Below are 27,917 nucleotides of genomic sequence, written 5' to 3' on the forward strand. Positions count from 1 at the left end.
ACAAGCAATTTTCTAATGTAGACATTTCAGATAAAATTAGGTTATCAAAACCACATGACTTTAATGAAACCACTTATCAGTTTTATGTTTTGAGTTTTAAACCAACACATTATCTTTTGTATTATGTTGGTTGAAAACTACATCTGTAACTTTCGAACATTTCAGGAGGCTTGTCATTTTCAATAATGACTTTTTAGGCAAATTTACTATAATTTATTTCCTATTGTTATAATTGTTTGTGTAAATTATATGTTGCTTAAAGATTAAATGTGAAAACAAGTTTGTTATGTTTCCTTTTATCTCCATTCAAATTATATGAGACTGTCATACAAGTGAGAGGTTAAGCAAGCTATAGAACCAGGTGCAATCCACCATTTTCTGCATAAGTATATTAGTATTGCTTATATTACCTAAGAAAACCCTATCATTATCCAATGAATCATAAAAACAGGTTCAAGGTCAGGTGACACCAGCATGACTGACATGTACATTTTACAATCATTCCATAAATCAAATAAAGCTGGTCTATTGCTTACGGTATATGAGAAATAAAACAAATCACAGGTACTCAACAAGGATCAATTTTAGGTCAGATTATTAGTTTGTGATTACCCTTATCTAGTTTATGGTGAACCACTAGTGGTAGGCCAATAATATTTGGGTAGGTCAATGATATTTGGTATGCAGTTGTATTAGAATTGGTACATCTCATTACCATGGAGACTATTTGGCCCTGCCCCCTCATTCATTGTCTATTGACTTTGAAACTTTGCTTAGTTTAGTACATGTATTTGTTTGTGATTAGGCCAGTTTATTGGGAACCACTAGTAGTAGGTCAATGATATTTGGTATGCAGTTGAACAAGAATTGGCATATATCTCATTTTAATGAAGACTATTTGGTCAGGCCCCATTAGCCATGGTCTTTGAAAATTTTGCTAACATTTCATGTATTAGTTTGTAATTAGGTTCGTTTATGGGGAGCCGCTAGTGGTAGGCCAATGATAAATGGTATGCAGTTGTAATAGCATTGGCTCATTTCATTTCCATGGAGATTGTTCAGCCTTGTACCTTCATTCATGTTTTATTGACTTTGAATATTTGCATAACATGCATATTAAAGTATCACTAATTCAAAATTTGCATTATCAAAATAACAAATAGGCGAGACATATCTCTGTTAACAGTTTATTAATGTAAAATAATGATTGATACATACTGTTTTAGGCTTAACAAATGAATAATGCTATTAGTATTAAACTATTTGAAATCTTAAAAGAGTACAAACAACTAAATGCGCTTTTTCTGAAATCTCAACATATATCAAGGAACATGTATGTCCCTCCTATGGGAAACAAAAAAAATAAAGACAGTATTTGAATGTAAACTGTAAAAAAAAAAGCATCTGTTCATGCATGTATATACAATTCCATGGCACACTGAACATGAACTTCCACAACAAAATATGCGTTGTATGATCCTGTCGCCAACAAACATAGCAATGAAAGCTAAAAATATAACATAGGGGGTAAAATACAAGCTTTGTCTATTATCTTGCAAACTTGAAAAGGAAGAAAATTTAATACGAGTAGAACAAACAAATAGTTTAGAAATCTACCAACTGATCTAAAATAAACAAAAATCTTATTGGTACAATAGACAATATCAAATTACAGACTTATTTTCCAATTTAATACTATTTCCATGGGAAGGAAAACTGGAAGGACAATCCCTGCCTGAAAAAGCAAAACCAAGCAGAAATAGCCAGGCGAAAGTGCAGGATCTGACAATATTCATAATTACAGTGTGTGATCTGACAATATTCATAATTACAGTGTGTGATCTGACAATATTCATAATTACAGTGTGTGATCTGACAATATTCATACAGTGTGTGATCTGACAATATTCATAATTACAGTGTGTGATCTGACAATATTCATAATTATAGTGTGTGATCTGACAAATAATTTCATTTCATAAGTGCAATACACATTTTTGACAAAAACAAAATCACAAAGCATTTCATATGATACACAAAGAAAAATATAGTAATGGGAACTCTGCATGCCAACAAAAAAAATCACAGTTGTGACTTTGACCTTGACTTTATGTCTTTTGACACCCCTTGTCACATTATTGAAACAAGTTTGATAATTTACTATAGTAGGAGAAAAGTTTTAAAGAAAGCATCCAAAAACAACAATTGAATTATGACAAAATTACAATATGTATAGCACTACTTATGTACCAAGAAACATTTAAAAAATGGTATTTCCAATTCTTTTGGGCATTTACATCCAAGTTATGAAAAAGTTTCACATAAAGCTCAAAAGACAACATCTGGAAACAAGTTGCCTCAAATTTCAGTCTCCAAAGTCAACATCAGGACACCAAAACTTGACCCAAATTTCAGTGAATTGATAGCTGTTGTGACCTTGATCTTTTACATATTGACCCCTAAATCAATAGGGCCAGTCAACTTTTTCCTATATGGGAAATATCTGACAAGTTTAGATATTAAATTAATGATAACTTAAAACATCATTTATTTTTAAAGGTAACCTTTTTTCTTAAATTTCATTCCATAATTGCTGTTTTGACAAAATAAATAGTGTTTTTCTCATTTCAAATATCAGAATTTAACCAACGTCATTGACATCATGTTCAAAAGATAACATCTGGAAACCAAAATTTAAAAACAATGCACTCTCTGAAATTTTCATAAATTAGGAAATTGACTGACTAAATGGTGTTTCTTTTATCAAACTCTTTTATAAGTTTTTTTTACCTTTATATCAAGGTTTTAAAAACTTCTAATATTTCATTCATTCCAAAAACAAATAAAATGCTTCACTGAGTGTAGCCTGATACAACTGCAGGAAATGAACCCTGAACAGTTGGGGCAAATTTGGACACAATATCAACAATATTGGATGTACCTTGCAGAACAAATTTCATTATCTCTGATAGATATAATTCGTTGCTTTTTTTCTTCAAAATTTCTTCCCAAAAAATATGAACCCCTTAACTTAAAAAAAAATAATTGGTAATGTGTTCATCATGTTCATATTCAGAACTAATATAACTTTTAATTACTCATGTGCATGTATAATTGTCCAGACCTATTAATTATTAACTTGATTAGTGTTTATGACTAGAATTAATTTCTTCCAACAAATCAGAAAAAGATTTTCTATGGAAGTCTGGTATACCACTTTTCAGTTTATAGAACTGTAATTGTATATAACTTGCTGATGGACTGAAATCGACAAATGATTGATTAACTTCGTTCCAATCAATATCTGTTTCAAAAGAATAGTCTCCATTGGATAAAATATCTATCAACCGATGTGACTCTTCTTTTCGCCATTTTTTCAATTTACTAGCATTCTCATCAATGTTTTGAAGCTTTAAACGTTTAAAGAGAAAGAAATGTTTCCTGCATTGTTGTTCATGTCTAGTGGGTACTAGCTTTGCTACTGTCCTCCAAGGAATTTCCAGTTGTTTTATTTCATTCAAGTGTTGTAAACCAGTTACTTTTCGTACTGCTTTAAATAAGACTTCCTCTTCTTCCACAGTCCAAGTTCCCATCTTTACTGTTTTACTCCGATGAGTTAATTTGTTCTGTACTGACACCCGGTCACGTCCCATTTTGTCAGCAATAACCTGATATTTGCATGATTTGTTTTTATATTTTCTTGACAGTTTTTTTAATTTCTTCATTTCTAATTCAGAATAAAATCCATTTTTCAAAGTAATTGTATGTACCTCTCGTCGAAGTTTCAAGTAACAAGAAATAGTTGTTCTATTTAATGACCTTGCAATAACCTTAAAGAAATCTGTCAATTTCATCAGAGTAATTAAATCCGTATTTCTTCTCCTGTCTAGTAGATCTAAAGGGTTTTTCAAAGAAGATTTATATTTTTCCAGATACCAATTCCAATTTTCTAGCAGTTTTTCCTTCTCTTCATAAGTCCATTTCCCATACCTAATAAAATAAAATAAAATATCACAAGTGAATGTTTAATTATAACTATATCCAATATATGTAAGGATTTAACTTTATTTAACATACTGGCTATTTAGATCTATACTAGGTTTTCGATATCACAAACTAGTCAAAACATTTACTAAATTTTATCATCGGTATAAAGATATCATTCGTAAATATAGCTCAACATGCAGACTTCTAATACGTTCAGGTATTTCACATCCAATTTTTTATGGTAATATTCTTTATAAAGCACAAAGGTGTCAGTATTCACCTCAGAAACTTACAAAACCTTTGAATAGACTTATTAAGAAGGGATATAATTACGATACTGTTGTCAAGTCATTAAAGATTGCATATTTTGGCGTTAATATTGAGTCACTGATAAGGTCTTTGCATCGGAACTAAACACATTTATTCTAAAATACAGTTGTTGGCATGACACGGGTTATGTTCTTCTCATATATGTTATGATGGTATGATACTAAACCCCTAACAGGAAGGATTGTGCCTGATGTTCATATGATGAAATCATAATCTTTCAGTCAGTTTAATTGAAGTCTGGAGCTGGCATGTCAGTTAACTGCTATTGTTATTTATGTATTATTGTCATTTTGTTTATTTTCTTTGGTTACATCTTCTGACATCAGACTCGGATTTCTCTTGAACTGAATTTTAATGTGCGTATTGTTATGCGTTTACTTTACTTCATTGGTTAGAGGTATAGGGGGAGGGTTGAGATCTCACAAACATGTTTAACCCCGCCGCATTTTTGCGCCTGTCCCAAGTCAGGAGCCTCTGGCCTTTGTTAGTCTTGTATTATTTTAATTTTAGTTTCTTGTGTACAATTTGGAAATTAGTATGGCATTCATTATCACTGGACTAGTATATATTTGTTTAGGGGCCAGCTGAAGGACGCCTCCGGGTGCGGGAATTTCTCGCTACATTGAAGACCTGTTGGTGACCCTCTGCTGTTGTTGTTTTTTATTTGGTCGGGTTGTTGTCTCTTTGACACATTCCCCATTTCCATTCTCAATTTTATAACTCAAGAAAGTAGCACCAATTTCTCAAGGTTGAGGAACAATAGGGTCTAGAAGGTCTGCTCCCTTACTAATGAGAGAATAATAGGGTCCAGAAGGTCTGCTCCCTTACTTATGAGAGAATAATAGGGTCCAGAAGGTCTGCTCCCTTACTAATGAGAGAATAATAGGGTCGAGAAGGTCTGCTCCCTTACTAATGAGAGAATAATAGGGTCGAGAAGGTCTGCTCCCTTACTAATGAGAGAATAATAGGGTCTAGAAGGACTGCTCCCTTACTAATGAGAGAATAATAGGGTCCAGAAGGTCTGCTCCCTTACTAATGAGAGAATAATAGGGTCGAGAAGGTCTGCTCCCTTACTAATGAGAGAATAATAGGGTCTAGAAGGTCTGCTCCCTTACTAATGAGAGAATAATAGGGTCCAGAAGGTCTGCTCCCTTACTAATGAGAGAACAATAGGGTCTAGAAGGTCTGCTCCCTTAATAATGAGAGAATAATAGGGTCCAGAAGGTCTGCCCCTTACTAATGAGAGAATAATAGGGTCCAGAAGGTCTGCTTCCTTACTAATGAGAGAATAATAGGACCTTGAAGGTCTGCCCCTTACTAATCAGAGAATCATATAGGCAAGTGAGATTCAGACCTAAAAAAATATTTGTAATGCACCTATCTAACACACAGCTATATTATGTATCATTCGAAAGGAAAAAATGTGTAGATTCCATTTTTCCCGGTGGTAAAAGTGAAATATGGTGCATTTTTTTTTAAATTGGGGTCAAAGGTCATTCATAAAAAATTGAAAGAATAACACTTTTGTAGTATTATTGTCTTATTTGAAGCAGCTGGTAATATAGCTAATTCAAATTTTACTTTACACGATACTATGATAACGTCTCTCTGATTCTAAGTTGCATATCGTTCATGGTTTGGCGATAATTGACGTCATTTTGACGTTTTCACTCTGCTATAGGTAAAACGGTACTTTCTACAAAAACGACATATAATAACAAATATTTGACCTTAAATGTGTTAATATTTACTATAATTGATGGTGTGCCATGCAAAATAAAAAAAACATGATGAAATATGTGTAAGTTGGATGAGTAAAAGGGAGAGAAAACAACGCATTAAAGAGAGTAAAGTAGACGTCTTTGTCACATCAACAACGACAATAGTCTCCTGTTTGTTAACAGCCTACAAACCGTGTCTAGCTCGGAAATCACTATCTTACATGTTTAATACAACCACAAGCAAAGTTAAAGAGGATATATGAATCACATTTTAAGTCTGTCCGTCCGTCAGTCCCCACTTGTTTGCGGCCCGTGTCGAATTAAATCAGGTAACTTAAACATGTATACAGATATACAGTTCATACAACCAGATGCTCCGCAGGGCGTAGCTTTATACGACCGCAGAGGTTGAACCCTGAACGGTTAGGGCAAGTATGGACACAACATTCAAGCTGGATTCAGCTCTAAATTTGGATTGTGATTAAATAGTTGACACAGCATAGGTTTCTGACACAGAATGAATGTGTTCTAATGAACTTAAAATTTTTGTTTCTCTTAGAGCAATTCACTATGCTGTTGAATATTAATCCTCTCAAAAAAATGTTTGAAGAAATTTTCTTTTTTATTTATGAAATTTCAAATGAGAAAAATTGAACCCAATTTTTTTAATCACATCCCCCTTTCCCTTATTCCAAAACTAATCTCAATTAAAATTTCTAATGGAGTTTGCAACAATAACTACTCATTTAAATACATCATAAAATATTAAGATGTAAAAAAACTGCTTGTTATCACTGAATGGTAAAGATTATTTTAATTTATCAGTTGGTAGTAAAAAGTGAATATACATTGTATATTGTATATAACAAAGATTTAAGTTGATTCTGGACAAAGAAAGATAACTCCAATTAAAAAAAAATCTTGCTATTGCACAATATTTTGCAATTAGATATTTCTTGCTTACTATTCTGGACAAAGAAAGATAACTCTAATTAAAAAAAAAATTGATATTTCACAATATTGTGCAATTAGATATTTCTTGCCATTGCGCAATACTGTGCAATTGAAAAGACTTGCTATTGCACAATACTTAATATAATAATTTTAGATCCTGATTTGGACCAACTTGAAAACTGGGCCCATAATAAAAAATCTAAGTACATTTTTGGATTCAGCATATCAAAGAACTTCAAGATTTCAATTTTTGTTAAAATCAGACTAAGTTTAATTTTGGACCCTTTGGACTTTAGTGTAGACCAATTTGAAAACAGGACCAAAAATGAAGAATCTACATACACAGTTAGATTTGGTATATCAAAGAACCCCATTTATTCAATTTTTGATGAAATCAAACAAAGTTTAATTTTGGACCCCGATTTGGACCAACTTGAAAACTGGGCCAATAATCAAGAATCTAAGTACATTTTTAGATTCAGCATATCAAAGAACCTAACTGATTCATTTTTTGTCAAAATCAAACTAAGTTTAATTTTGGACCCTTTGGACCTTAATGTAGACCAATTTGAAAACGGGACCAATAGTTAAGAATCTACATACACAGTCATGACAGTTAGATTCAGCATATCAAAGAACCCCAATTATTCAATTTTGATGAAATCAAACAAAAGTTTAATTTTGGACCCTTTGGGCCCCTTATTATGTTGGGACCAAAACTCCCAAAATCAAACCCAACCTTTCTTTTATGGTCATAAACCTTGTGTTTAAATTTCATAGATTTCTATTTACTTATACTAACGTTATGGTGCGAAAACCAAGAAAAATGCTTATTTGGGTCCCTTTTTGGCCCCTAATTCCTAAACTGTTGGGACCTAAACTCCCAAAATCAATACCAACCTTCCTTTTGTAGTCATTAACATTGTGTTTAAATTTCATTGATTTCTATTTACTTAAACTAATGTTATTGTGCGAAAACCAAGAATAATGCTTATTTGGGCCCTTTTTTGGCCCCTAATTCCTAAACTGTTGAGACCAAAACTCCCAAAATCAATCCCAACCGTTCTTTTGTGGTCATAAACCTTGTGTCAAAATTTCATAGATTTCTATTAACTTAAACTAAAGTTATAGTGCGAAAACCAAGAAAATGCTTATTTGGGCCCTTTTTGGCCCCTAATTCCTAAAATGTTGGGACCAAAACTCCCAAAATCAATACCAACCTTCCTTTTGTGGTCATAAACCTTGTGTTAAAATTTCATTGATTTCCATTCACTTTTACTAAAGTTAGAGTGCGAAAACTAAAAGTATTCGGACGCCGGACGACGACGACGACGACGACGACGACGACGACGACGACGACGACGCCAACGTGATAGCAATATACGACGAAAATTTTTTCAAAATTTGCGGTCGTATAAAAACCAATGATTTCAAATATAAAATGCATTGCCTTGAAATATAGAACTGATGTTAAACACACTTAGTTCAGAGATGTATTATAGGATGGCAAGTGGTTCTTCATAAATTAAATCAGTTCATTTTGACATTGGCATTGACATTTGAGCCATCAAGTTTTCAAACATTGTTTGATTAGTTCTTGTCTGGTTTGTGTCCGTTCCATATCTTTTGAACCGTTGAACCTGGGTATTCCAAACTAAGTTTGCATATACATCATATAATAGGGGATGGTCATAAACTAAAATCAGGTCACTATGATATGGATCCAATCATAATGGAATCCTGTCCGCGACATATATAGCCACAAAACTAAGGTTTACTAAACTTCAGATACAGAAGTGGGTTTCACAAAAAAACTTAAGACAAGATTAATCGAGAGTAAACTGATCTATTCCTGACTTACGACCAGCTTTAGTCGTAAGATTTGTTGTGAAACTGACCCCAGATGCAAAATTAGAATGCGGTGATTTACAAACTAAAGTTAGGTCCCACGGTGACCTTTATTTTGACATTTGGGATTATATACTTTACAAACAGTGTAATTTCTTAACGTGTTTTATTTATTACGACTGCATTTATTTTCACTCAGGTTTGTGCAGTCAAAACTTTTGCAGTTAAAAATGCAAGCTTTAATGTCTTACCAGTATTCAAAACTTAGATATATATAGATATTTATCAACTAATATGAATTTGCGGGATATAGTTCGGCTAAACCTATATATAGTTTTTTTTGTCATTCTGGAGGAGTTGCTGTGAATAATCTATTTCTTTAAAAGAACAATGAAGAAACGAAATAAATCTAATTTATAACAAATAATGCAATTTTCTATTTTGTGATTTTTAACAATATAAGACAGTTGAAATTCATATTTTAAAACTGAGCCTGTGAGGCTTTTGCTTTACTGGAACAATTCTGATACTTCGCTGTTACTGACACAATTCTGTGTAACAGATGCTTACAATGATTTCAGTACATGTACAAGTTCCCTTATGCATATATTTTCCTTCACAAGAACAAATTTATCAAATCCTGAAGAAAGTATGACATATTAAGACCACTTTTGTCATCCGTACTCATACTTGGGTAAACCTACTGCCGTATTTGTTTGTTATGACGCAATGTCTTTGTTTGCCAGCTTTCAGAACATGTAGTTTGAATGATGATGTACTTGGTGGTAGGCGTGACACGATGGCAATATTTTTGGTTGGAAGTCTGATATTATGTAGCTTGCTCAAATCGTCTTGATTAGACTTATGCATACTTATTTTTGGTTTCAGACACTTTAAAGTTTTCTTGCAGCGCGGATCTACGTGCCAATATGAATTTTGTTTAATTTGTGATAGACCCGCCATCTATTGATGATTTCGAAAGCGTTAAAAGAGAGTTTTCTTAGGAACAAAGATAGATGATGAGCTATAGAACCTGTAAGAGCATGAACTGCTGGTAAAGGTACATATATTTAATAAAAGAAACTATACATGCACAATAAACATGGTGCGTCGCCAACCATAATCCCCACTGGTTATAGAACTCGTAAACAGCACACAGGTGTTCCATGTCTAGAATACAACGAAGTGTCAGGTCATCGTTGACCCTCTGACATTACTCCTCTTAAATTGTTACTCCGTATTTAGAATAAGAAGCCTGATGATATCACATTATAAACCCGGTACCTTTGATAAGTATGATTAAAAGGACACTATGATCTCTGTATACCAGAGACTAAATGCTTTGAGGTAAACAACTATAGCTTATCGTATGGCCTAAACAAGATGCAAGAGATAACACTGTATAATAAGCTATAAAGGTTCTAAAACAATTTTAATTAGATACCCAAAAGGTTGATTCATGCTCAAAACTACAAACAAAAGCAAAAATCATAAAAAGCAACTAACGACAACCATAATGCATAACAAATCAATTTGAAAGATAGCAGGTATATGATCGATTGTTTACGTTAGACATAAGACTCATTGGTGACGCTCGAACCAAGTAAAACTTCAAGAATATCTAAAAACACTTAATCCTATTAAAAATACGGCTTTAAATTAGGTAATATATACCCCCTGAGGTAGAACATTTATTGTATAAAATTCAAATATCTACAAAGAATTCAAAATTGTCAACTGAATGAATAGATATCCTCATATATTAAAGTATTTATAGCATGTCAAAATACAGGCTCGTGACGTGGCCCTAGCACATACGCTATGCTTCCTCTAAAATACTGACCAAATTTGCACCATCAATGAGTCTACCGTATGCGATGGTTAAAACGGTAGGAAATTAAAAAGGTGGACATATCTCACGTTTAAGTTCATGGGGAAAATATCAGATTTGACACATTTTTGCGTACTTTTAGTTGCAAAACTAAAATGTACATTGATACAATTGAGAAAGAAGTATTTTTCAATAGTTATTCATAATCTCTGCTTTTTGTAAGTGCAAATTGACTAAGAACAATAAGATATTGGTTTTCTACCAAGATAAACGTTGACATCTCAGCTTCTATGGTCCTTTTATTTATTTTTTTATACTTTGCGTAAATTTTGTACCAAAAAAAAAATTACCTTCATGGTTATTCATACTCTTTTTCGAAGTGTTTAGGTACGTTAACTTGAGGGAAATTAACAGACAAAGCGATTTCGGAAATTTGATTGAAAAGGGGGAGTGTGTAAAAATGTATAAAATACAGAATAATACAGTGTTAACGATATGCATTAAACAAGTAATGAACTTTTGAATAATACGAACATCATAAATTTGGGTTTCAAGCCGAAAATATCTAAGAAATGAAAAAAAATATGAAAATTGGCACCATTTTTATAAAAAATTCCAAAATTGTTACAAAAATCTTTTTTTTCTCTCGCAAAAATCACTTTTTTTATTTTTGAAAAGTATTTTTTTATACATTGACATGTTAAACGTACATAATTTTTGCATTGTGACAACAGAAAATGAAGCTACATGTTAATTTTTCACGCTTCAACACTGATGGTCATTTTTCAATTTGGAATTATTTCTCGATTTTAATTCAATTTTTACAAATATTGCACCGTACAATTTTTTTACGACCGACCAAAAAAGGAAGTTCAGATATCATACTATAACATATAAAAATTTCAGCTGTGTGTTAGGTGGGTGCATTAAAGTCACTAACTAAGCATCTTTTCAGAAAATGTCACTCGCCTAATAGGGTTCAAAAGGTCTGCTCCCTTATTAATTAGAGAATAATAGGGTCCAGAAGGTCTGCTCCCTTACTAATGAGGAACAATAGGGTTCAGAAGGTCTGCTCCCTTACTAATGAGGAACAATAGGGTCCAGAAGGTCTGCTCCCTTAATAATGAGAGAATAATAGGATCCAGAAGGTCTGCTCCCTTAATAATGAGGAACAATAGTGTCAAGAAGGTCTGCTCCCTTACTAATGAGAGAATAATAGGACCTTGAAGGTCTGCCCCTTACTAATCAGAGAATCATAGGGTCCAGAAGGTCTGCTCCCTTATTAATTTGAGAATAATAGGATCCACAAGGTCTGCTCCCTTACTAATAAGAGAATAAAAGGGTCAAGAAGGTCTACCCCTTACTAATGAGAGAATAAAAGGACATTGAATGTCTGCCCCCTTACTAATCAAAGAATCATAGGGTCCAGAAGGTCTTCTCCCTTACTTATCAGAGAATAATAGGGTCCAGAAGGTCTGCTCCCTTACTAATAAGAGAATAAGCTCTAGAAGGTCTGCTCCCTTAATAATGAGAGAATAATAGGGTCTAGAAGGTCTGCTCCCTTCCTGATGAGGAACAATAGGGCCTAGAAGGTCTGCTCCCTTACTAATGAGAGAATAATAGGACCTTGAAGGTCTGCTCCCTTACTAATGAGGAACAATAGGTTCCAGAAGGTCTGCTCCCTTACTAATGAGGAACAATAGGTTCCAGAAGGTCTGCTCCCTTTCTTATTAGAGAACAATAGGGTCTAGATGGTCTGATCCCTTACTAATGAGAGAATAATAGTGTCAAGAAGGTCTGATCCCTTAGTAATGAGGAACAATAGTGTCAAGAAGGTCTGCTCCCTTACTAATGAGAGAATAATAGGACATTGAAGGTCTGCCCCCTTATTAATCAGAGAATCATAGGGTTCAAAAGGTCTGCTCCCTTATTAATTTGAGAATAATAGGGTCCAAAAGGTCTGCTCCCTTACTTATAAGAGAATAATATGGTCTAAAAGGTCTGCTCCCTTACTAATGAGAGAATAATAGGACCTTGAAGGTCTGCCCCCTTACTTATCAGAGAATCATAGGTTCCAAAAGGTCTACTCCCTTACTTATAAGAGAATTATAGGGTCCAAAAGGTCTGCTCTTTTACTAATGAGGAATAATATGGTCCAGAAGGTCTGCTCCCTTACTAATGAGGAACAATATGGTCCAGAAGGTCGGATCCCTTACTAATTAGAGAATAATAGAGTCCAGAAGGTCTGTTCCCTTACTTAAAAGAGAATACTAGGGTCCAAAAGGTCTGCTCCCTTACTAATGAGAGAATAAAAGGGTCCAGAAGGTCTGCTCCCTTACCAATTAGAGAATAATAGGGTCTAGAAGGTCTGCTCCTTTACTAATGAGAGAATAATAGTGTCAAGAAGGTCTGCTCCCTTACTAATGAGAGAATAATATGGTCCAGAAGGTCTGCTCCCTTACTAATGAGAGAATAATAGGGTCCAGAATGTCTGCTCCCTTACTAATGAGACAAAAATAGGATCCAAAAGGTCTGCTTTCTTACTAATGAAAGAATAATAGGGTCCAAAAGGTCTGCTCCCTTACTAAGGAGAGAATAATAGGGTCTAGAAGGTCTGCTACATTACTAATGAGAGTATAATAGAGTCCAAGAGGTCTGCTCCCTAACTCATGAGACAAAAATAAGATCCAGAAGGTATGCTCCCTTACTAATGAAAGAATCATAAGGTCCAGAAGGTCTGCTCCCTTAATTATAAGAGAATTATGGGTCCAGAAGGTCTGCTCCCTTACTATTCAGAATTATAGGGTCCAGAAGGTCTGTTAGTTTAGTTTAAATATATTTATTTATAGTGGATTGGGAAACAAGTTTTGCAACTTATATTAATCCCTTTCCACTTTGCGGGTGCTAGTGCTGCCTTGTAGCGGCATTAGCCTGCTCTTTTTCGAAATCTACGAGGGTTTCTTTAACGTGCAAGAGATATGGCTCTCTCTTAACACGGGTCAGCCATTTATCGTCCCCTTCCGACAGACTATCATTGTTTCCTCAAGACCATACACTCAAATGGTGTCAAGGGAGAGCCGAAAATTGAGTTCCTGAAATTTTCATTCCCAACAGGAACCAAACCAGGAACCTTTGTGATAGTAGTCTGATGCACTAACCACTACACCACCGCTCTCTTACCTTACTAATGAGAAAATCAAAGCACTGTAAGCGCTGTAGGCAGTTAACCAAAAACCAAGGCAATCATAATTATGAAAACTGGCAATGTTGCTTCAATTTTTTTTTAAAGATTTTTAAAAAGAACAAACATTAAACAATCATATATTGCACATTTATGTTCATTTAATGAATTAATCATGAAGGCAAATAATTCATATTTTGTCAAAGTTTTTAAAAGCAACACATATATCAAGTATTTTTTTTTCAAGGTCATGAGTCTGCAGTGGTACAAGTTCGCAATGAATGGTTGCAGTTCTTCTAGTTGATAGTTGACGTTGATATTAGTTGACTTTTAGTAGTTCAAGTTGACTTTAGTAGGAGCTTGTAAAAGTATGAATGGACTTGCTTCCTTGGAAAGAAAACTGAGTTTGTTTTCAACAGTACAAAAGTTATGAGACACAAATCAGACAAATGTTTACTACTACAGGGATCAAAGGTGAGGTCTGACTGACCTGTCCATAGTAAATGTAAATGACCCCCACCTTCACCCCAAGTCTATGATGTTTAAGTTTGGAATGAAATGACAGGTAATTATGAAAAACAGTTGGTCAAACATTCTTGGGCTTGAAAATGAGCCATATGAAAATGAAAATTTTTATAGGACCAGAAATAATTCAAATTATAATTAAGGTAAATTCTTTAAACCTACTAATTTTTTTCCATCAATAAAATTTTATAATAATCAAAAAAATGATTGTAACATAATGCTGTTACGAAGTCTCCCAAACAAATTAAGCTCCCATAATTATTCATTCCCATGGTCTGCTGAAATTGGGCAAGGTCTAGTACACATTGGTTAGGTCTAGCAATGTGATATGCATAATTATGTGACGCCTATGAGATTGACCTTGTATGTCATTCAATCTTTTTGAAATGACAAACAGGAATGAATATGGTTTAGGAGTTGGTATTTCAATATTTTACAAGTTCTCAAAACACACACAAGAGGGGGTGGGGTGACCCTAGGGACTACCCCTATATTTCATTTAATTTTTTGTCTTGTCCCATACATGAATATATATGGTTTGGGGGTGGGATCTCAACCGTCATCAAGTTTTCAAACAGGAGGGGGTGGGGTTACCCCAGTGACTTCCCCTATATTTCATTTGATTTGTTATATTGTCCCATACATGAATAAATATGGTTTAGGGGTGGGGATTTCGACTGTTTCCAAGTTTTAAAACATGAGGGGGTGGGGTGACCCTAGGGACTTCCCATATATTTCATTTGATTAGTTATTTAGTCTCATATATGAATATATATGGTTTAATGTAAAGGTGGGGATCTCAACTGTTTCCAAGTTCTCAATCAGGAGGGGTGGGGTGACCGTAGGAACTTCCCCTATATTTCAGTTGATTAGTTATTTAGACTAGTGTCATACATGAATGTATATGGTCGAGGGGTGGGGATCTCATCTGTTTCAAAGTTATCAAACAGGAGAGGGTAGAGTGGCCCAATGGACTCCTCCACCTATATATCATATGATTTGCTTACATTCAGGTATCATATAATATAGTTGCATTATTTGTGGAAATAAAGTAAGAAACTTTCAGCTATTTTAACTGACCCATCAAAATTGAGAAGAAAAAAATACCCCTTGAAATTGCAGTAGTATGTTTAACTTTAAAAGCATCTAACATGCATTACCAACATTTATCACTGATAAAGAAAATTTAAACTGTCACCAGGAACATATACATGTATATTGTTAGATATACTGTTCCCAGCTGTCACATTGTATTGGATTTTGACATTAAAATTTGACAAAAAGTGATTTTGAGTTTGTGTACAAAATATTTTCTGCTTTTTTTTTCTTTTACATATATATCTTTTGGTTTTCAATTCTAGTGTTAATATTTATTTACCATGCAAAACCCGGGATTACCCTTATCCACTTCCGGAATCGGATCCGATATTAGTCTTTCTCGCGGCAGCCATTTTGTTTTCAATGTTGTAGGCTGGTCCTCTACCTTGCAACATACGGGTATCACAGATACCTTTGTTGTCTGTCAAAGCCAAACAGATAAAGGACAGAGAACCAGTCTATCAATGTTGTTTTTGACAGATAGTGAGATACGATTTTACTCGGATTTACACATTATTTAACGGCGATTTTCTGTATAAAGCTAGCGGTTGAACAATATGAACATCGCTGTCATGAACAATAATGATGAAAATAAGTTTTGACATCGTTTATTAGGAGACTTTGGTAAAAATGTTTGCAAAGTGTCAAAGTTATTTTTTATTTTCCTTCTTTCGGGCATGTCGGGCGTAACTAGTAACCAAGTAGAAAGTCCGACTGCAAAAGTGGAAGGTCGCAGACCTCGGACCACCGCTAATTTGAACCCCTGCCTCCAAATGGAAAAGATACGAAAATTTCGTCTTCTAATTCAAAATTGCCGCCAACAGCGTGAACAGTTGAACTTATTTTAATAGACTACTGACGTAGTTGACACTACGCATTGACGACAAACAATATTCCTACGACTTTTGCCATTTGGGAAATCTAAACTACTTGTCTTTAGAGATTTTCGGCGATTAAATATTTCACACATTTGTTCTTTGACATCTTAGCCAAAAGCTCAGGGGATAATAAACTACGAGTCATAAACTACATAAGGATACCTAATGTGCTCTACTTCCTATGTGCAACTTCAAAACTTTTGGGAAAATCGACGATCATTTAAGGTTTTTCTGGTCATATTTTTTGTAATCCAGAATTAAAATATGAAAAAAACTGTCCAACAAGTTATAAATAACATAATATCCAGCTAGATAATAACAATGGCACGTATTTCAGCATTTATTGGGTAGAACACAAATCCAGGGTGCTCGCATAAGGCAGCTTAACTGCCTAATAATAGGGTCCAGAAATCTGCTCAAATACTATTCAGAGAATAATAGGGTCAAAAAGGTCTGGTCCCTTACTAATGAGAGAATAATCCAGTCCTTCTGGACCCTATTGTTCCTCATCAGTAAGGGAGCAGACCTTATGGACCCTATTATTCTCTCATTAGTAAGGGGAAGACCTTCTGGATCCTATTATTCTCTGATAAGCAGACCTTCTAAAGCTTATTCTCTTATTAGTAAGGGAGCAGACCTTCTGGACCCTATTATTCTCTCATTAGTAAAGGAGCAGACCTTCTAGACCCTATTATTCTCTAATTAGTAAGGGAGCAGACCTTTTGGACCCTAGTATTCTCTTTTAAGTAAGGGAGCAGACCTTCTGGACTCTATTATTTTCTAATTAGTAAGGGATCCGACCTTCTGGACCCTATTGTTCCTAAGGGTCCAGAAGGTCTGCTCCCTTACTAATGAGGAACAATAGGGTCCAGAAGGTCTGATCCCTTACTAATGAGTGAATTATAGAATCAAGAAGGTCTGCTCCCTTACTAATGAGGAACAATAGGGTCCAGAAGGTCTGATCCCTAAATAATGAGGAACAATAGGGTCCAGAAGGTCTGATCCCTTACTAATTTAGAGAATAATAGGATCCAGAAGGAATAGGGTCCAGAAGGTCTGCTCCCTTTCTAATGAGAGAATAATATGACATTAAAGGTCTGCCCCTTACTAATGAGGAATAATATGGTCCAGAAAGTCTGCTCCAATACTATTCAGAGAAAAATAGGGTCTAGAAGGTCTGCTCACTTACTAATGAGAGAATAATCCAGTCCATAAGGTCTGTGACCTTACTAATGAGAGAATAATACGGTACAGAAAGTCTGTTCCCTTACAAAGGAGATATTAATAGGGTCCAGAAGGTCTGCTCCCTTACTAATGAGTGAATAATTGGATTAAGAAGGTCTGCTCCTTTCCTAATGAGAGAACAATAGGGTCCAGAAGGTCTGTTCCCTTACTTATGAGACAAAAATAGGATCCAGAAGGTCTGCTTCTTTACTTATGAGAGAATAATAGAGTCCAGAAGGTCTGCTCCCTTACTAATGAGAGAATAATAGGACCCAGACGGTCTGCCCCCTTACTAATCAGAATATCATAGGGTCCAGAAGGTCTGCTCCCTTACTTATAAGAGTTAAATTTGTAAAGGTTCCATGGAACCCAGTGTCTCGCCTACTTTTGCTGTAAATCACAAGCTCAACAAAAATGAGGAAAAAAATCAAAATAAAAATATTCCTCTTGATACTATCTTTTGATTGTAAGAAGCTGCTGTCCAAGTTTTGTTAAAATCCAGGATAGTTTATGAATCTAATAAATGTTTCAAAACTTTAACTGCAGACTGTATGTAATGTTAACTGGAAGAAGTAAAATAGGGAAAAAATGGATTTATCTTTTTACAAAATTTACTTCTGGATACTATCTTATATATATATGATCATAAACAAGCTTCTATCCAAGTTTGGAACAAACCCAGGATACTTTAAGAAAGAAATTAAAATTTCAAAAACTTTAACCACAGAGTGAATGTTATGTTTCCCCCCAGAAAAACTAAGACCATTTAAAAGTAAATACCTACACAATTTACTTCTTGATACTATCTTATGATCATAGACAAGCTTCTGTCCAAGTTTGGTAGAAATCCAGTATAGTTTAAGAAAGTGAATTAAAATTTCAAAAACTTTAACCACAGAGTGAATATTTGTGGACGCCGACGACGACATGTAGGATCGCTTAGTCTCGCTTTTTCAACTAAAGTCGAAGGCTCGACAATAATAGAGTCCAGAGGCTCTGCTCCCTTACTAATCTGAGAATAATAGGGTCCAGAAGGTAAGCTCCCCCACAAATGCGGAATAATATGGTTCAGATAGTCTGCTCCCATACTATACAGAGAATAATAGGGTCCAGAAGGTCTGCTCCCTTACTAATGAGAGAATAATCCGGTCTGGAAGGTCTGCTCCCTTACTAATGAGAGAATAGTATGGTCCAGAAGGTCTGCTCCTTTACAAAGGAGAGAATAGTATGGTCCAGAAGGTCTGCTCCTTTACAAAGGAGAGAATAATAGGGTCCAGATGGTCTGCTCCCTAACTAATGGGTGAATACTACGGTCCAGAAGGTCTGCTTCCTTACTGATGAGTGAATAGGGTGCAGAAGGTCTGCTCCCTTACGAAGGAGAGAATAATAGGGTCCAGAAGGTCTGCTCCCTTACAAAGGAGAGAATAATTAGGTCCAGAAGGTCTGTTACCTCACTAATGAGAGAATAATAGGGTCCATAAGGTCTGCTCCCTTACTAATGAGAGAATATTATGGTCCAGAAAGTCTGCTCCCTTACTAATGCGAGAATAATAGAGTCCAAAAGGTCTGCTCCCTTACTAATGAGAGAATAATAGGGGCCCTCACTAATGAGAAAATAATAGGGTCCAGAAAGACTGTTCCCTTTCTAATGAGATATTAATAGGGTCCAGAAGATCTGCTCCCTTACTAAAGAGAGAATAATAGGGTCCAGTATAATATTATTGATTATAACAATGGTTTTACGTTACCTGTAGTAAATTCCCATGGTTTCGCAATCTTCCTGTTTTATGTACAAAGCATGGTTATATGGATGGATAAGTTGGTCAGTTTCTTCATCAACAAACATTGGCCTTCCCCTGGAAGGTTTTCTTCTCTCCATAATGCAATAGCAATCTCTTCAAGATCCTCAATCACAATTAATGTCTTCATAGACCTACAACTACACAGTAATAAGCCTATCACCATAAAAATAGGTTCAAACTCAAAAAAATATGTTAGATTATTATAATAAAAATGTCACCATAGCAACATCTTCATACACCTTTGATTACATTAATACATAGAAATAATCATTGAACCATAGAAAAATCTTCTTATACTTGTTTATAAATCTATGTACATGTAGCAGGGTTTAAAGTAGGATTTTGAAGGGCTTTAGTCCCTTCCGTGTGATAAGAAAAATCTACCTTTCTTGGGTAGAAGTGTAACATGATACTAGAAGTACTACATGTACTAAAGTAGATATTGCCTTGGGTTTAATATTTGAACAAAACATTTGTATTTTCTTTTTCAGTATTAAATGCATTAATCTTATACATCAAGTACATGTACAAATATATACATACTGAAACGAAACTGGGGTACTGTCTATGCGACCTTAACCTATACTTTCTATAAACTAGACAGCAACCCAACTTTTCATTTAATCTATCTCGAGGGTAGGTTCGGCCTATGCTTTCGCTCTAGGACTTCTATTATAGTGATGCCCGACTAGAATATATTAAAGATTTTTATTAGGTATAATTTTTACCGGTCTATGACACAAGTTTATAATTCATTTAAATATGTGTTCTGGAACAAGATGTCTCTGATGTTCAGAACTCTCCAAGTCTCAGTTAAGTGTGACTTCTGGATTCTATTACCAAAGGTAAACAAAGAAGATCTAGGCTACTCAGAGGGCCAACCAGATCCTAACCTTTGACCTTGACCACAGTCATGCTATCCTAGTGTAGAACTTGGTGAACAACTGAAATGACAATCTGGACTGTTACCAAATATAGGATCTGGCAATACCAATTTACCAGAGAAATCACAGTCCTAACACTAGTTAGGGTAGTAGTCCAGTAATATACTGCACCTCTAAAAATATGTCTAGGTATTTTTTATTACTCAAGTATGAAGTACCGTCCCACGCTAATTCTATATTATAGATCGGTATGGGTTGGAGTAAAACTAAAACATTTCCAATAAACCTGAAGGTAAACAATAAATAAAGGGGCAGACAGACAGACAGACGGACCAAATGTAAATAGCCCGACCCAACAAGTGTGGTCGTTTCAAGTACGACACCACAAAAATAACAGACTTTTAAAACAAATCTAGTTCAGTATTTCCAAACCCGTAGTTGGATTTATATACCAAATACACAAGCAAATACCAGAAAATAAATATCCAAAGGGAAGCTAAGACAACATAAGACTCGTTCTGTCCTGAATATGCTTTCACTTAAATAATCTGTAATCAGCAAACCATGAAACGCAGACTCATGGGAGGTTCAAAATCTAGGTTGTTACCAATACCAAGGGAAGTAATCAGGATGAGTTTTAATCGAAGGATCAATTCAGGAAAGGGACAAGGCGTTTCTCTGCAATAAAATAATTCAGTAAGATACAACTTTTATTAAACAACACGCATATGAATCAGCTGCACATTTAATAAGTTACAGTTTTGCGAGACAATGGTCTATTTCTGCAGTCTATAACAAGATTTCTTAGACCAAAAAATGAATTCTTTCAGTATCTAACTTTCTTTAACAACTCACTCTGCCGTTCTGATCAGGGCTTGCATATGGATTTCGCTTGTTAACACTTTAATACTTAAATTTACCGTCCTTAAGTTCAAATCATAGATTTGAGTCACTCACGTAAATGCCAACAAATAATGACTCCGAACTCTTACTTGCTTTAACCCGCAAGTTATAAATAACTTTAACCTTAACAACTGAACAGCTGAACAGTTAACCGAATCTCGTTATTCGCCAACTGCCAACTTTTATTCAGTTCAAAGAACTTTTCAAAAACTCAACTCATAATTTAACCAGCGAACCGCTTTCTAAATAATTCACGCCTCAACACGTAAATATTCAAAGTTTTCCGCTAAATCTCCAATGCAAACCGTGATCAAAAACCAGCCAGTTTTAGTCACTCAAAATATGTACATGAAAATCATAGGAGGGGGGACTTCTTACCTAAAAAACTGTAAAACACATTTTCTTCAATACACTAATTATAGTATATAAAATAGCGCATGATTCCTACCGAGACCACTTCCAAAAATATCGCGCACATGGTTGAAAATTCCCCTTTTTACCTTACATCTACACACCTGGAAGTCTGGGCTGAGAATGATTTCTAGCAGACAATATCTGCACGAGATAAATTTTCCCCGGGAATTCAATCGAGCTCTCTGATTGGTTGAGAAGGGAAAACATTTTTAATGCTAATGCGAGGTTCGTTACGTCACTAAAATTTAATGAATGAAATAAAAATCGGAAAGTAATAAAATAATAAAAAGCAATCTTTCTGGAAAAATAATTAACAAGAATGTGTCCTCAGTACACGAATGCCCCACTCGCACTATCATTTTCTATGTTCAGTGGACCGTGAAATTGGGGTAAAATCTCTAATTTGGCATTAAAATTAGAAAGATCATATCATAGGGAACATGTGTACCAAGTTTGAAGTCGATTGGACTTCAACTTCATCAAAAACTACCTCGACCAAAAACTTTAACCTGAAGCGGGACAGACGGACGAACGGACGAACGGACGAACGAACGGACGAACGGATGCACAGACCAGAAAACATAATGCCCCTCTACTATCGTAGGTGGGGCATAAAAATAGTAATAATGAAATAAATAAATGAACCAAATAAAGTGACCCACAAACGTTACAATACTGTACATCACTACATGTATGTCTTTGTTTTGATTTGTAGGTCTCAAAACACTTACAGGTAATTATATAATGAATCTATTAGTTGATGAACCTGTCCTTATAATATACTACATTGTATGTTTTGTTATCAGTAAATTAAAAGCGAACTAAATATTACTAGTATTTTATATATATACATATACACTTTCATGGATCTACAATCTGTCAATACCTGTAAATTGGCATTGCACAAGGTCATGTTTTCTCCGACTGTTTATGACATCTTTAAACTAAATCCATTGGATGTTGGATGTGTACGGGTTGATAGTTTAATCTGTATAAACAGTTTACTAATAAACTTTTTTGTTTGTTATTTGTCTTAAAATTGACACGAGACGACAGCGTAAAGTACTCCTCCGTGACTTCATGGATACCTGTAAACAACTTCCATGTGCTTTATCATTAAATGGTCACATGAACGCTTGACAGGAAGCTAAGAAAAACCGAACTTGAAATGCGTAATTGACTCAGACTTTAAATCATTTCCAGAAAGGACCCAAAGTTCCGGATTGCGTCAATAGAAGTATTAAAAAAAATTTCTTCAAATTTAAAGCAATAAAATTTTCACAGTCGGGAGGATTTTCAAGGGTCGGTCGGTAAACTGCAAATAAACAATATTTTAATTTTTAAATTAAAAGCTTTAGATTGTGTCCTCCAAGGGAAGTAATACAAAGGTCATTAAAACGTTTTATCATACTTGAATTCTAATTAAAATATGAAGGATTGATGAGAAATTGATTAATATTATACAAATGTAAACAAACAAATAATGGATGGAAGTGAATATAGAGAAATTTAAGTTCTTAGAAATTCGCAGCAAATGGTAATGACAATGAAAGAATAACTATAAGAAGGAAGTGTAAAATCAAATCTGAAGAACTTAACTATATTTATTGTGTCAGAGAAGTCAATAGAAAATAAATAATGTCCACTGCCATGAAAGTGGGCAGCATTTTACAGCAACTTTTGTAGTAAATGTTATTAAATTGTGTCCTCCAAGGAAAATAAAACTGAACAGCATCTGTTACTTATTTGAGTTTGAATTATACATGTATATAATTATATTATAAAAGATATAAATATGAAGATAAGGATGGTATGAGGGCCAATGAGACAGCTCTATATGTCAAATTAACAATTAATAAAAATTTGCAATTAGAGTTAAAACATCATGAACATGTAAAATACATTCAGTAATAACAAGGTAATTGATATCATTTAAAACTTTAATCATATCAAAAAATGCCTTTGCATACACAATGTCCTGTGAAAAAAATGTCCACCTGGACAATATTATGGTAGTGAATTATGTTCATGTTCATGGACACTTTTTCATACCTGAGGGGTCTCACTAATTAGCGACAACAAGCGTCAAGAAGCGACAACAAGCGTCAAGAAGCGACAAGAAGTGACAACAAGAATTATTTTAGCGACAACAATCGACAAGAAGACTATTTAGCGACAAGAAAACATTTTTTTTTATTAGATATAAAGAAATTTGTTTTTAATGGTTTTTTTTAAATATACGAGCAGATATGTCTAATTAAAATGTTTTATTATATAGATAGACGAAGAAATGAAACATTTGTGAGGAAGAAAGAGATTGTGAAATTTATATTAGTATATTGGTAGATGAAGAAATTTAACATTTGTGAAAAAGAAAGAGATTGAGCTTCTTTTTTTTTCTTTTTAAATACGAAGAATATGTATAAAATAATGTATGTATCTGTTTTCATCAAAGTCAAAGTATAAATAAACGAATGGAGATATATGTGGAGCGGACATAATGGAATATAATATTTTGATTCATTTGCTTAATACTATGCTATAAGTGTACTCTTGTAATGTCAATTCGATGCTTTATTTGTAGAACTCTCAGCCACGCTTTGCCATCTTTATTATTTAAGCGTGTTTCCAGATCCCACGACGAGGACGTGGTTCTACCTTGGGGTCCATATAATTTTTTAATTTTTTTTTAATTATTTTTAGTCATTATATAGTAATATGTACGTTTAATGAGGCAATAAACAAATAAAAAGATTAAAACATTAACATTTCAATTTTCTTTTCCTCTTGTTTGATTTCAGTTCTTTGTATTTCACAATTTGTGTCAATATTTTCGGGACAATGATGCACAAATAATTCATTTTGCGAGCTTAATAAATAAAAACAAATTATAAGATAAATAATATGTTCTAAAACACAAGGAAAAGTAATCTCATAATACAATAATTAAACGTAATACTGGCTGTTATTCATAATAGATGATAAAATATTATGTAAATAATGTTTCATTTTTTTCTATCAATTTTAACTTTCTTGTCGCTAAAATTATTATCTTTTGCATATTCTTTTAATATTTATTGCAATAATTGATTTTAATTAAAAAAAAATGTTTTCTTGTCGCTAAATAGTTTCTTGTCGCTTGTTGTCGCCGCTAAAATAATTCTTGTTGTCGCTTCTTGTCGCTTGTTGACGCTTGTTGTCGCTAATTAGTGAGACCGTACCTGAAGACATATTTTCATAGAAAATTGTGTCCAGGACACATCTAAATAAGTAAATATTGTCCTTGCACAGACCAGAAAACATAATACCCATAATTTGATAAATGCCTTAAATGGGGCATAAAAATGTCCACCTGCCGCCTGGACACTTTTTCATACCGGAGGACACTATTAAATCCTACACCAGCACCTACGTAACACATAAGTGTAAATGCTCTTTTGTTTCGACGTTGGAAAGTTCCGGGCTGAAAGAACTAACTAGCCAAAAAGTTCCTCAGGAACTTATTAACTAGTTACTTTGTTCTTCCTCTGGTTTAAAAGTTCCACCGGAACAAAGTGACTAGTTGAAAAGTTCCAACAGAACTTATCAACTAGTTAAAAAGTTACTTTTTGCCAAATTAGTCAAAACCGGAACTAACAAACTAGCCCAAACGTTCCAACGGAACTTATCAACCAGTCACAAAGTTCCATTTGGAGAATTGACACTAAGTAAAAGCGCAACATATTATATTTAAACCTTTCAAAGGGGAACCAAGATACTGATTACAAAAGTCAAAATAAACTTATCAACTAGTCACAAAGTTCCTCTTTGGCAAATTAGTCATAGCCAGAACTAACAACCTAACCCAAAAGTTCCAATGGAACTCATCAACCAGTCACAAAGTTCCATTTGTAGAATTGATGCAAAGTAAAATAACGAAATAAGTTCTTATTTATTGTTATAAAATAATCTGAAATTTAAGATTTTTAAAAGTACCCACATGAGCAGGGGGTATTCTTCCATCTCTTGAGGGTACTATGAATACTAAATTTGCATGATAATGCAACTTATTCCGTTTTATACGAGCTATGAAATACAACTGAAGTTTTGCTACATGTATCTTAAGTTGTTCTGTTCAGCCAGAACTATTCAACTAGCTACATTGTTCCGAGACTTTTCAACTAGCTACTTTTTTCTGGAACTTTTCGACTGCATTCGGAATAAAACAACTAGTTGGAAAGTTCCATCGGCACGAAATAACGGAAGCAGGACAAGTCGCCCCACTGGCAAGTCGCCCCACACCTAGTCGCCCCACTTTTTCACCAACTCGCCCCACTTTAAAAAAAAACGCCCCAACCTGGATCACCAACTCGCCCCACTTTTTAAAAAATCGCCCCACATGTGAAATTGGTTTAATCATGTTTAATATTACTCCTGCCTACTCGCCCTACTTAATGGAAAACGGTAATATTTAGATATAAAATTAAAATATAAAAACTCGCCCCACTTAAAAATAATTTTCGTATTATTGAAGAATAACTGTATTTTTTTAAGATTAGTTATTTGCATAACAATTGAAAAGAAACCTGTTAATTGTATCATAATGCAATATATCATAATACTTAACGGATTTCAATTAACAGCAATTTGTTATCATAGCAATTACCAGATTGATTACTTTTGTCTCTGAATTTAGAATAATTCAACCCTAACGAGCAATCAGAGAAAGGCAAATGTTTCTTTCAAGTAAATATCAAAGAGAATGCCTATTCATTCATTTACCATAAGCGTGTGTCGTGTTTTTGTTAGTAAAAGTAGTCAAAACAGGTTTTGTTGTTGTTGACAAATTGATTGGTAAGTTTTGTCTATGGTTTGAAATCAAACAAAAATGAGACATTTATGGCTTGGTATTAAAATTATAAAAAGCAAAGTAACCTTTGACATGCATTTACTATGTCTACTGTGTATCCTTGTGTTGTGTGTGACGTGCAGGTGCGTCCCAGACAGATTAATTATTTTATTCGTAAGTGGGGCTAGTTTGTAGCCTTTAACTCTATTCATACTTGTACTATTCATAAGTGGGGCTAGTTGACATTCACGTTACCGAAATATTAATACTCACTTCTTACTGCAATATTAAAAAAAAGGAATAATATAAGAAGTTTCTATAAGGTTTTCAATGGGATAGCAAATAAGAGGGGCGAGTTGGCAGGAGTAATATTTACGGAATTTAACTTATATACAACGGGATAACATCTTTTTCCATAAGTGGGGCGAGTTGGCAGGAGTAATATTTACGGAATTTAACTTATATGTATACAACGGGATAACATCTTTTTCCATGAGTGGGGCGAGTTGGCTTTACTACATTCATCCTGGTTAATAATATGTTAATCTAGATTTTATCGTTTTCAATTCAGTGGGGCGAGTTTTCAGGAGTAATATTAACGGGATTTAACACATTTCACAAGTGGGGCGATTTTTTAAAAAGTGGGGCGAGTTGGTGATCCAGGTTGGGGCGTTTTTTTTTTTAAGTGGGGCGAGTTGGTGAAAAAGTGGGGCGACTTGCCAGTGGGGCGACTTGTCATGGATTCAAAATAACTAGTTGAAAAGTTCCGCCGGAACAAAGTAACTGACGGAACATAGTGGCTGTTACATAAGTACATGTATTGAGAGCTCATTAAATTTACTGAAACTATACTATATATACGCATTAAAGACCTAGACGAAGAGATAATTTGCCAAGGGATATTATGATAGCAATAAAATTAGCCAGAATGTTTAAGGCGTGCCGATACACTGGAATGCACCATTATGGACATTATGTGTTAAAGTAGTATTCGTTTTTAGTAGTCTTTCCAATATTCAGAAATTTAGTAAGAAAAAGAAACATATTAAATTAAAAGGGAACCATTACTGCATGCTTACCTTACGTTAATGGGCTTTCTTCGAAGGGGAAAGGAAACGATCTTGTTTGTGTTTGCTGAATGTGTGTATGGATCTATGACAACTCGCCCCACTGGAAAACCGCCAGACTTATTCACCAACTCGTCCCACTTTAAAAAAAAAAACGTCCCACTCTTGCCCCGACTTAAATACCATTGAACAAGGGTCGGAAAACTCGCCTTGGAGGTACTTAAAACCCGGCACACTAATAAAAAGGTAGAAAAACCACATGAATTTAGTTTAGTCAGGACAACTCACCCACCTATCAGAGAAAGTCTAGAGACAGTTCCTGCACTTTTGAAAAAGGATAAAATTCCGTTGAAAATATGTATACCAAATCGGTAAACGGACAGAAAGTCACAGGACAAAAAGTCACAGGACATAAAGTCACAAATTTGATAGGACAAAAAGT

General features: G+C 34.4%; 1 protein-coding gene across 1 annotated transcript; it reads right to left on the reverse strand.

Annotated features, from left to right (window-relative positions):
• Positions 1-1,171: 1,171 nt before the first annotated feature.
• LOC139501648 (cyclin-D-binding Myb-like transcription factor 1) lies at positions 1,172-27,601 on the reverse strand. Its single transcript, XM_071290789.1, has 3 exons — positions 27,488-27,601; positions 19,326-19,516; positions 1,172-3,990 (listed from the first exon to the last, which is right to left on the reverse strand). Exons 2-3 carry the CDS (start codon positions 19,454-19,456, stop codon positions 3,144-3,146), a joined length of 978 nt encoding a protein of 325 aa, XP_071146890.1. The 5' UTR covers positions 19,457-19,516; positions 27,488-27,601; the 3' UTR covers positions 1,172-3,143.
• Positions 27,602-27,917: the final 316 nt, after the last annotated feature.

Source organism: Mytilus edulis, chromosome 13, assembly GCF_963676685.1.
Source record: "Mytilus edulis chromosome 13, xbMytEdul2.2, whole genome shotgun sequence".
Lineage (NCBI taxonomy): Eukaryota > Metazoa > Mollusca > Bivalvia > Mytilida > Mytilidae > Mytilus > Mytilus edulis.

Coding starts and splice junctions, on each gene's coding strand:
- LOC139501648 (XM_071290789.1), bottom strand. CDS start 19,456: ATGGAGAGAAGAAAACCTTCCAGGGGAAGGCCAATGTTTGTTGATGAA. Junction 3,991..19,325: donor ACCATGGGAATTTACTACAG/GTAACGTAAAAC, acceptor TTATTTTATTAG/GTATGGGAAATGGACTTATG.